The 12,666-nt window shown below is 29.0% G+C and overlaps 1 protein-coding gene across 4 annotated transcripts in view; it reads right to left on the bottom strand.

Annotated features, from left to right (window-relative positions):
• The window catches only part of cora (coracle), a 51,090-nt gene that overhangs the window by 3,660 nt on the left and 34,764 nt on the right, over positions 1 to 12,666 (bottom strand). For all 4 annotated transcript variants that reach the window (XM_014438810.2, XM_014438808.3, XM_014438811.3 and 1 more), the window contains 5 exons: positions 10,410 to 10,517; positions 8,661 to 8,768; positions 6,648 to 6,749; positions 3,109 to 3,297; positions 1,033 to 1,217 (listed from right to left, as the gene is read on the bottom strand). In XM_014438810.2, coding sequence (XP_014294296.1) covers positions 1,038 to 1,217; positions 3,109 to 3,297; positions 6,648 to 6,749; positions 8,661 to 8,768; positions 10,410 to 10,517 — 687 coding nt within the window. In that variant the 3' untranslated portion in view covers positions 1,033 to 1,037. The remainder of the gene's footprint in view (positions 1 to 1,032; positions 1,218 to 3,108; positions 3,298 to 6,647; positions 6,750 to 8,660; positions 8,769 to 10,409; positions 10,518 to 12,666) is intronic.

Genomic DNA, 12,666 nt, shown 5'->3' with positions numbered 1-12,666 from the left:
TATATAAAATCAGAGGATCATTCTCAAAACATTTCAAAAGAATTCACAAAATTAAAAAAAAATTAATATAGGTATAAATTCTGTTGTATATAATTCTGCTATTTCATTTATGTATGTATACATTCATATATGCGCTTACCCCCTCCCAATGGACACCTCTATATAATCAACAAAATCATCTTCCTTAAAGATGTACATTATGTAGAGGTTTAAATTTAGTTTATTAATCAGATGATTCCAGCAGCTTTTAATTGACTTCAAATCTATAAAAAACTTTTCAACTAGACCAAGTGGAAGATGGAAACAAAACTCAACTGCAGATCTGATGACAAATAAATTCTTTCTGAAAATATCAGATCAAAAACCCTGAGGCAAAAGCAATGGATAAGACCAAGAACCGCCAAGTGCGTTTGTTACACCTGTAGAGAAAGAGAAGAATTTCTTCGTGATATTATCTCTAATGAGAAGATAATATAATTCACTTTTCTATTATAAGCAATTGATTGCATGCTCAAGCAGAAAGTTAAGGAGAAAATAAAAGTTAAAACTATTAAGAAAACTGAAATGATTTTAACAGTTTGACAGGGGATGGGGCCACATTGGAAATACACAGCCCTACCTCACCTCAGACCTTCCTCCCATAAATCAAACTTATATATTCTGATTTTAACATATTAAAAGAGACCTGTTGTATATCTATTTCCAAAGAATGGCATGTAGTATTAAGTTACAATTCCTGCATACCTTCTCTGTTTTGTTTTTTTCGGTTCCTATAACTAATTCCAGATTAAAAATATCAGGAGAATTGACCAACAAGATCCTTAAAAAGAGGAAATATACTTCAATTTGATCAATTTAAAAAAGTTAAAACAATTTGGAGTTCATAGATCCCTTTGACTTATAGTAACAATACATTTATAATTATAGTTTTGTAATTGTTCATACTGTTAATGTCTTTGACAAGTGTCAATAGTATCAACATCAAATGAAAAAAAAAAATGAATAAGATAGTAGATTACAATGTAATATTACCAAATTTAAGGTAATGCCTCTTGCTGGATCTCAATTTTCTCCACTCTCATATCAGGATTCATGGCTGTGGCTTCCTGTATTGCCTCAGCGAGAGCTTTATCATGGTCTATGGGATCACCATCACTTTGGATAGTTATCTTCTGTTCAACTCTTGTTTCAACAACTCCATCTTTCTCCGTCTTGTACTGAAATGAATAATGGGATTTACTTTAAAATTTAGTACACATTTCATACAATTAATAAGTGTAAATTTTATATATCATCAAGATAAAAAATCTGAATGGTTATGTTCCATACTAAAATCCAAGCCCAAATATTATTTTACTTTATTTCTTAAAATTTTCCTGTAAATGAATATAAATAGATAATAATTGACTATTATTTCTCTTCAGTGAAACATTTTATTTTTAAAATAGTTTTAGAAGATATAAAACCTACTGTTAATTATAAAAAAGAAAATAAATTTATTATAACTATCTTTATATAGATTTCAAACAGACTTATAATTCAATTGACTGCCAGAAGCTGTATAATATTTTGATTAAAGAGGTAGAGAAGTTTATTTAGGTTCTATGGTCATGAAAGAAGAAAAAAAAAAGATGAAATAAAAGGAAGGTTAAAAGTGGGAAATGCTTGTTAGTTTTTAATTTTGAAATTGCTTAGCTTCCACCATCAGTCCAGAAACTGAAAGTTAAAATTAAAAAAACTATTATTCTTCCTATGGTTCTTTATGGAAGCGAAATGTGATCTCTTAAACAGTGCCTTAAGGTTTTTGAAAATAAAATATTACACAGAGAATTTAGAAAGCAACACAATGTAAAATTGAGAGAGTACCAGGTAAATATAATTCAGGTTATAGCATTTTGGTGAATAAGATGGGTGGGGAAGACTGTTGGGATTGATAACGAACCGATCCCTAAAATGTTAAAAATCACTGAACCAACAGATAACCGTCCCAGGGTTAGGCCGAAGTGTAGGAGGGAGGATTGTAAAAAAGTATCGTAAATTAAGTCATACTGTATAATTTTTTATTTAATTTTTAAAATTTTCTAAAATTATACATGAAACACTATGGCTTCATACAAATTTGCTATTTGAAAATATAAAAGTACAATGGATATTGTTTTATAACGCCCTTAAAGAAACTAGGTATATTTGATCATTATAGCCGGCCATTGTTGTAACCAATCACTATACACATTATATAAATGTGAAATAAGAATTTTTTAAAATCAATTATCATCAAACACTAATAAATTGCTTTATTTGATAATCAGTCATTATAACTATGGTTTGGTTGCAGTATAATTAATAAAAAATCACATATCCAGAAATATCCATCATTATGACTGATACATCGTTAAAAGTGATATCCAGCTAACATAAATTTTATATATTTATAATTTGTATTGCCTTAACATTTTATATAATGAATTTCTTGTTATTTATTCTTATTATCTTATTCTTGTTATTCTAATACTCTTCTTTTTCTTGTATAGTAATAAAAATGTTTTCAGGTGCACTGTATTGAAAAAGGGAATGATCGATCACCTGCACATTCTTTGACTTTTTATACCTGGTTAACTTTTGTAAAGTTTATCTGCAATTATAAGTGGAAATAACTCATTGTAGGAACATAGTCCGGGTGGGTGGCGGCCAATTAAGGTATCAAAATATTAGAAGAAAAATATTTATTGTTAACCAATATTTTGCCCAAACAATTGAGTTGTCATCTTTGTTTCAATCTGACAGCCCTGAAAAGTGGGGCAAAATGTTGGTTAACAATAATAGTTTTCTTCTACTATTTTGATACCTTTATTGACCGCCACCTGGACTATCTTCCTACAATCTACTTTATATGGTCAACTATCTTCTTCCAATTAAAATAACATAGTTGACAAAAGAGGGATTTTATAATGTGCGTTGTGGAATAGCATGGTGATTTGCATTTTATTACCTATCCTGAGACTAGAGTGAAGCCATTAGATAGATGCAATACCGATAAAGAGAAAATTATTCTGTCACTAGAACAATAACTAACTCTAGGTAGTAAATAGGACTATTAAAATAACTTACTGTAAGAGTTTCGACTGTTCGAGTTTTTGAAGTTATGGTCTGTGATTTAACAACTGCTCCAGGAATTTGGAAGGTGACATCATCCAACCGTTGTGTTACTGTTGGTACTAGTGGTGTATGATGCTCTCCAGGGACACCCAATTCTGGATTGGCACTGTAAAGAACTGTCTCTGTTTCAACTATTGGTCCCTGGAATCAATTAACATCATATTAAAGACAAGAAATCAAGCCTGATTTCCCTTATTCAGTCCGAAATTCTGTAATGATTTAACAATTGATTAAATAACTAATAATGGTAGGTTAACAGTAATTACATAGTTTATTTAAATTTCAGGAATTCTTAAGTTAATTTAATATCAGCTAATCCATAACAAAGTAGAATAAAACGGAAAATCTATTTTAATAGGCTAGGTATTGATATGCTTCCCTGTAATCAATTCTATTTTTAAAAACTATTTACCTCATGCCCTTGCAAGGATGTCTAAGTAACTACAGCTGATCTAAATGATGCAGTAGCCAAAAAGTAACAAAACAAAAAAAAAAAAACAATTTTTACATTATTGAGAAACCCAGCATGCATGAAAATCCTTACCATAATGAACAACTTCTCATGAATTTTGTTGTATCAGCGGACTTTGTGGTTCATATCATATTTACTCAAAAGGTAATACTTAAGGGAATACGGACCTGACCAGAAAGATAAGCTGTAAGCCAAATAGATCACAGCTTTTTCAACAGGGACACCATTAGCATTAGTAATAGAAGAGCATATACGAAAGGGAACATGTATTTAGACTCTTTCACGAGCAGAATAACATGAACAGATGGAAGGCAGAAGTATTATATAGTTTAAAAAGCAAAATGACACGTAGGTTCGATGAATTGTGATATCTCATAGTTGATGTTCTTAAATAGAAATGAAGAGGCCATTTAGACATGAGATGGAAGAATAATAGAGAAATGGAATCTGGATTCCTCAGAGTAGAGGAAAGAGAAATAATGAAAAAAATTCTGCTCATCATTATTATCATCAAGTACATCATTCATACCATAAATATCTATTTATTACCTATAGTTGAGATTTATTTCAAGGAATTGTATTTGTTTAAAAATGTGCTCATCTGATTAAATAAAATGGACTTGAACTCACCAAGGTACTTCCTAACATATGCATCACATTAAGGGTCATATAAGAAGAGACTAATATTTAAACAAAGCAGAAAATTATTAATAAGCGAGTGGAGCTACCTGCAAGCTATAATGGATGTCTTACTGATCTTACAAGAGGCTGCTTGACATCTTGGCGAAATTACTAATCAAGATAAAACAAAGTATTGGTTATTAGGAGGAATTATTCCACAATGAACTTGATATGTAATTAAGTTCTTATAATTTTGAAGAGATATCAAACCTACTTACTTGGAATAACTAATCACAAGTAACAACAGGATATCCGCAAGACACCTCTATGGCTGCTGTAGAGTGTAATGAGAAAAGAGTCCAATACAAAAAATTGCTGATAAGAAGAGGCAATAACTTAGCAATTGATTACTAAACCATGCTAAAAATACTTAATTGTAATTAAGAAGTTACAATAAATTGGCAGAAAGATATCAGAGTAATAGGCAGAGACGTAGGTAAGAGCATTACTTTAAGCCTGACCTTGTGTATTTGGGTTTGTAAACGGGTCAGTAGATGAAAAAATGCAAGCAGAACAAATGTCTGAAGAGAGAATTAAAATGATATCCAAGAAAAGAACTTTAATCTGAAAAATTAAATAACCTTTCAAGAAAAAAATTTCCCTTGAAAGTCAAGAATAGGTTAGAAATTTGAACTATTAAAGGATCAATGGTTCTACACTGCTGTTAGTGATTTAACCTTCTTTTCCTTATGGCATCACAGGGAGGCAACTTCAAAGCAGACAGCCTATGAGAATAGTAATCACTAGGGAGGGAAGTTTTGTCATAAAAAGGTCATAACATGTACATATCTGTTTCTTTTTACATAAATACGTAATAAAAACAGAAACATTTAATAAAAAAATGGTGAAATTCAACTTTAACAAATGCCAGGAAATAAATAAAATGTATGGAAAATGGAAAAAATTACATTTGTTGTAATGGTTATTTTATTTTGTCATCCTCATGTTTCTCATCAAAAAGTTTCCAAATTAGATGCAGATCCAAGTTTAAAAGAAATGAGAGTTGTTCGGTATGAATAGGCACATATGGTACTAAATGCAATGAAATTTCTAATTAAAATAGACAATCTTTACACTTTCTTCTTCTCCAGCAGCTAATAATGATTTTCAGACCACTAAGCCTTTTTTGTTTAAAAAGGCTATTTTATGTTATATTAAACCAAAAATAATTATAAATTACAATCAAGGTAATTTATAATTATACTAATAAGCCTAGTACTGAATGATCAGATGAAATGTTGCCATATTATATAGCACTAGAAAAGACTATTAGTCCTCGCACGCATACACACACGTGTGTACAAATTTAAAAATAAAACAAAAAAAAACTTTATGTCAATTACAGACTTTAACCCCATCAGAGAAGCAAAAGGGGAAAAATAATCAAGGTATGCAAGATACAAAGAGAAGGAAAAAGAACTTATTTAACTCAAAATAAATAAGAACTCCTGATGTAATCTCCAAAATCTGTACGCTAGACTAAGCATATTTATTTGTTTTTATGTACTGCTTTAAAAATTCTAAGAAGAAACGGAACTGACCTAGAAAGATTTTTTGAATATTTTATAACGATTAGTAAATTTATTAATTTTTGAACGATCCATGAGATAATTTTACATAGTTCTGACACATACCATATGGGTATATCATTGTTACAATTCTTTCAAACCAGGAAAGTTTGTAAAAAAAAATAATTAAAATTTGATATTTTTGTAGGAGAATCAGTGACTTTTGTTAACAGTTTAGCTGTGTTCAACAGGCTTAAAAGCTGAAATTTTCAGCCAGCTTGGTAAAGCATGGTGCAAAAACAATATTGGATAATAAAGAAATTCATAATGGCAATTTCTAGTTGGTTAAATAACTGGGGTGTTAAATTATGTCAATTGAATTGATAGTATTGTTAAGTGAAAATTGGGGAATCATTGAATTAAATATAATAACAAAGATAGATGTTGGTGAAGAATCGAGTCTGAAAAGAAATATGTATTATAAAAAATTAGTTATTGAAACAGCAAAAATTTGGGTTATATAAATATAATGTTTCAATATGTCGATAAGTAGAGTAAATAAGGTTAAAAGCAGGAAATGTTCAACTTTAAATACCTCCATATTGAATACCCATCCCTCAAATTTCATTTAAATGTATTCTTATGAACTAAAGTTTTGAAAATGAAAACTAGTATTAGTACAATGGCAAAAAATTAAAAATTGTAATTTAAATCAGATGTAGCTAACAGCATCTAAAATAAAGACAAATATTCTTTAAATTTTAGGAATTTTGGAAACAATCGTTATTCAGAGACCAAATGGTTAACAAACACTTTTTTAAAATCCTTACCTGTGGTTTCCTTTCTAAGTAATAAGTGCCACCATCTCCATCGATTGGGGTCCCAGAATCATCAGAAGAAATGGAAGATGATGATTCACTCCTCCTTGGCTTCTTTTAGTTCATAACAGCATATAAAATGTTTAAATAAAATAAAATAAAAAAAAAAAAGGTTAAAATAAATACATGCAATGCATCTAAAATCAAAATAAACAGTTCCAAAAAATGATGAAAAAATTAATCATACATCAAACTAGATAATCTAGCTTTTATGTACAAAATAGAGCAAAACAAGAAAATAAAAATAAACTTAAAACTTTCATTAAAGGACTGGGGCATAGTATTGAAGAAAACAGAACATTATTGCTCAATAAATATTTCCAAGGCATATGGTTAAGTAAGGTAATCTCCTAAAGTGTTAATCATTTTTAAACATTGAGGCAAGTAAGCTTAAAACTGAATGTCTAAGTGAGACAATTTATAGTTTTTCAACTTCTTCCAGTAAATACTGATTATGGACCTAGAAATGGAATACGAAAATTGCCAACCCTGTCTCTAGAGTAAGAAAGGAAAGTTATACCTTTTCTTTTTAAATAAAAATTTTGTTTTTACGATTTATAAAATTTAACATCTATGATCCAAATACCATTTTTTCAATAGCATGAAAGAAAAGAGACTATTGAAAGAGAGAAATTTTTAATTAATCAATTTTTATAATTTTACATTTAAATAATCATTAATCTCATATAAAGTTTCTAGAAATTTAAATATCTTCTTGATTATCAAGGTAAATGGCATTCTTACTAAAATGTATGTTCATTTCTCAAGATTACCCTTAAAAAAAGTTTTCTTTTCTCTTTTTAATAATTTTTTGTCATTGAATATTAGATTTTTTGAGATGGAAAAGTTTGTTGCGTAGATCCCATTTTCATAACTTGTTCATGTAAATTTTCTTCAGTGATCATCAGATAATATAATTCTTTATTTCTCACAATTTTTTTCACATCACCTAGTAAAATTTTTACAGTGTTTCAGAAGTTCATTGTATTACATCTCTATTTTATCAAAAATTTTACATTTTAGTCCATCATGACTATCCTTGAAGAGAAAATGTAACCATCATTTTTAAGGAACATTCCTGTAACTAATATTAATGCTGTGAAGGATATTGAAAGGACCATGTAAAACACATACAATAGTCAGTAAATAAAAAAAAATTACTTTAAATACTTATAAAAGAAAATTGCAAGCTATTTAGTCAGGCCATTAGTTTAAACTATTTAGTAACCAAAAATGGCACCAATTTCGCTCAAACCCAAAATAATGGTCTAGTATCTACAAAAGCAAATTTTATCAGATATAACCATTTTTCTTTTATTAGTTGTGTGAAAGGAATCAAAATTTGGCATTCAGAAATCCTTACTAAATTTCATGTAGACCATTGTTATTTTAATCCCATTTCTTTTAGCTTAACATTAAAACTTAAATAAAGTTTACTGGTGGACACAGGGGTTAGAAACATAAAATAATCCTGGGAATACTGAATGGGTCAGAGCTTTGATTTAAAATAATCAACCTTACATATAGGATAGTAAAAATATATCTACAGGGAAATAAATATCAGCTATGTATTAGGCAAGTGTTACTGATTAACAGAAACTTTAGTGTTCAAGTTATTTCAATGCTAGCCCCACTCATTCAGTAACATAGTATGAGAGACTTCACTTCTGTAGGTTATTCACTTTTAAAGATATAACTGTTGAACGGGAACCATGGTTAAATTCTAATGAACCTCTAAAAACTATATTTGAAGGATAATTCTCTACAATGAGGAACAGAATCACATCATGGAAAAAAAAATTAATTTAAGAGAAATAAGGTTATTAGATTTTTTAAATAGAAAAGTGATTAAAAGAACTAACATAAAATAAAGATATACAAGCACCCAAACAAATACAAGCAAATATGCACACACATACATACATTCCAATACTACTAAAGTCTTCATCTACTGTTTTATTATACCTGAGGCTCGTTGACAACAGTCGTTGCTCTTACTTCTTGTGTCACAACCCTCTGTTCTTGTCGATGGCCAGTTGTAGTAGTGCTTCTGGCAACAGTTTTCTCTTCAACCTTCATTCATACAGATTGAGCAGAAACAGAAAAATATTGTTATAAGCTAAACACATTAATAAAAATGAAAACTAAACATTTATGGATTATCTATTATAATAAATATATATACATATATATTTTTCCCTCAATATGGTAACCCCATAAAGAGATAGTTTATTTCCATTATACATGTTCTATGCCATGAAAGGCATACTGCATATATTGTATTTTTACAATACAAAAGATTTGAATATAATATAATTTGTTAAATTGTTTTAAAAACCTCAATTGTTGTATTTGTTGATTTTTTAATTATTATTAATCAATCATGTATAAATAAGTTACAGCCTGAGTGTGATATTAGCGCACAGAGACCATATTCAGGGAGGAAGGTAAGAGAGTGGCACAACATAATTTAAATGTCCTAGACCTGATGGGTAAAATAAATATAGGGACTGTGGTATATAGGAAAGTGGAGACTAACAGAGGAAAAGAGCTGCAGAGGTATGAGGGCCCATTCAGAGTGACCATTATTAGAGAGCATAATACTCTTACAATAGAAAGCGTCAGAGAACATAGAAAGAGAACTGTCTATCATGAACAGTTTAAACTTCTGGTAATGCCAATATAGCCTGGAGTGTCCTCATATTGCCTCCACTAAAAATTTAGTTACTTATATATATACAAACATACATATATATTGTGATTTTTCAAAATATTATTTTATTTTTATTATTGTATGAGGAGTTATTTTATTTTTATTATTGTATGAGGAGTTATTTTAAAAGGGTACTGTTGACATGAACATAGATCTACAGAGCAGGAAAAAAAAAAAAAAAGAAAAGAAAAAGAGTTCAATTCACAGAAGGCATGTATAATGCATAATTATTATTCTCTCTCTTTAATTAATATTTTGATAAGGAGATTTAATTTTTTAACTTCTATAGCTCATAGAACCATTTCAGTACCAACCACTGAGCTACGGGTGGCCCTATACATGTAATGGTAAGGGGATAAAGAAACTGGAGGAAGGTTAAAGATGTATAGGAGAACTAATTGGAAAATTAGCTAGTAACTAATAATGTTTTCATTTAAATCATGCTATGCAGGTATAAAATGGTTTTTAGGGAACCCAAAAAATTAAATTGACATTCCACTATGGCTGGAAAAACCTTTTTCTTGCTTTTCCAGTTAGAGGGAAAAAAACAATAGAATGACTGACCTACATATAACAAACTTTTTGTAAATCCTTGTTGGGTTTTGCTATACAATGAAACATCAAAGTATATTAAGATTAATTTATAAAATAGAGATATGTTAAAGATTTAATCTGCCAGGATCAAGCAGCCGAAATAAAAAGCATCATAATATAAGTGAGAAAGCAGTAGAATATAAATTTATCCACTAAATACTTTGTTTAAAATTGGTATTAAGATATGAGAATGAAACATTTTGGTAGAAGAAAAAAATAAAACTTAATTTGAAAGTTACATATCAGATTTCTAAAATCTTGAGTTGATTTTTCTGTGTTGAAAGAACATTGCTAAAGAAGTTAAAATGACATAATAAGAATAAGAGATGTTTTATAAGGACTAAATGTACAAAAACTGCAAAAAAAAAAAAAGTTATGATGAATAAATTAAAGAACTGGTTATTCACCTGTGAAGTTTTAGCATTGGTACCCAAATCTTCCAGAGTTGTCGCAGTTCTCGTTGTGAATGCTGTGGCTGTTATAAATGGAGATCTTGATTCATCCAAACCTTCAGCCTTAAAATAAATAATTAAAATTAGTCGTAAAAACATATTTTGGAACTAAATTTACAATAATAATACATTTTTATCAAAAAATCTAAAAGTATTAATTACTTTTGTGGATAAAAGAGACATTACACAAACTGGATTATGATAAAAAGATAGAAGAGATTATGAGCAATAAACTTCATAATAAGAAAATTTCAGACCCATATAAAAAGAATAATTTGTCAGTAAAACTTTTACTCGAATCAGAATTAATAAAACATTAGAAGCATAATAAAATATTCACGAACATTGATATACTACCGCAGTACTGTCTGACTTTGATGGGCATACGAAGTTTAAAAACTGCATTAAGTGCCAAAAATAATTGAAAAATTGGTGAAAAAAGTACTCATTTTGTTTCAGATGTAAAAATCTAACTCTTCCTAAAGTATATCTGGTGGAGATATGACAATTGATGGAGCCAAAACTGTAGATCTCACAAAATACTGGTGCAATCTGTTTGTTGAAAACTAACAATACTAAATTATTTAGTAGCAATAGACATTCAACAATAAACCTCATCAATTAAAGCAGGGTCCGCAATTTTAATCGTTTTTGGGAAATAAATCATTAAAAAAAATGTATTTGGAATTTTTTCATTAGTTAGTGGCTGCTAAAAGCTATAAGTTTGCCAATTTTAAATTTTATATCTCAAATGGTTATAAGTTAGAATTTGTATAGATGAGTGAGTAAGGATAGAAATGTGACTTGCAGCCTGTAAGTGTGAAATCAGGGATTGTGAAGTACTTGGATTAGAAATGTAAGGTACTGGCTAATAAATTTAATATACATTAAAATTTATACACTAAATTTGTTGCTCTACAACTTTTATTCAAAACAGTTTTATTTTAGAACAGCCTTATCAATGGTGGTTACATACGGTTTAAAGAAACTATTGAATTTCCTGGAAAAGTTCGTAAAAATTGTTGTTTTTGCACCATCAATTCCATCTGTAAAGTTAGGCACTCATTAGGGTAATAATTTAATATTCTTTGATAAATTATAGAATAAAGATCCCAGTAGGGTGTGCTGTTTGAAAGTTATAGGCCAGAAACTAAAAAAAGTTCAAAAATTTTGTGGTTTCCATTTTTCCCTAGGATGAGGAGTAATCTAATTTTTTTTTTTTTTAATTTTTTACTTACAATATTTGTAGATCTATGATAAAAATTTGTAAATATTGTGAAACGTGGAAAATAACAAAAAAACAATAAAAACTATGAGATAACTCTTAGTTGGCATCCTAAGCAAGAAACTAAACTACAGCTTATCTCCTAGTCAGCATTAAACATGTTAAATCTTATTACCAACAACTTAAATGATGTTCTAATCATGCATTCACATATTAAATTTACTGTGGAAGTTAAGAAGTATAAGGCCATTTCCTTTTTTAACAGTGTTAGTAGGGAAGATGCTCGAGTTTCATGGCATACAAATAATAATAGTAGCCAAATTTAAAATTTTTAATCACATCATGATTTGTTTATAAAAATAAATAAGGCAAAAATTCTGTAACACCGAGCTATAAGCTCTCGGTATTGTCTTGATTAGGAAATAAAACACAAAATGAGTAAGGAAAATTTTAAAGAAAAATAGTTATCCTAAAGCTGTTGAAGCCTATGTAGTTTCTATGACAGTTTATTCCATTACCGACATAATCCTATTAATCCGGATTATTATATTTCTAGAGAATATATTATATCATTAGTCCTCAGAATAAATAGAATCTGCAATCAAAATGATATTAGTAACTTTTAGAAAAGTTACAACTAAATCTAGACAAAACAGTGTTTCTTCCTGCCAAGTAATTTCAAATTTAAAATCAACTCTTGTACTAAAGCACCCCTGGTATATAGTTTATCATAAAAATATAACAATAGCCTTAAGAATATTTAACAAACAAATAGTCAAAATCTACAAAAATTATTAATAGATTTTTAGCGATTAACAACTTCAGGACGTCATGGATCAAAAAAATGCCAGTTATGAATTTGTCTTAATACCGATTGACCATCACAATTAGTAAAAATATGTGCCTCATTCACTGAAGATTCCAGAGTTAAGTGTGCTGCAGAAGGTTAGAAAATCAACAATATCCTCCAAAGACCATATACCACTG

The sequence above is a fragment of the Halyomorpha halys genome, unplaced genomic scaffold (assembly GCF_000696795.3).
Source record: "Halyomorpha halys isolate HHAL.00 unplaced genomic scaffold, Hhal_1.1 Scaffold68.1, whole genome shotgun sequence".
Classification (NCBI taxonomy): Eukaryota; Metazoa; Arthropoda; class Insecta; order Hemiptera; family Pentatomidae; genus Halyomorpha; species Halyomorpha halys.
Note: the sequence above shows the minus strand (reverse complement) of the source record. Positions and strands in the feature narration are given on the sequence as shown.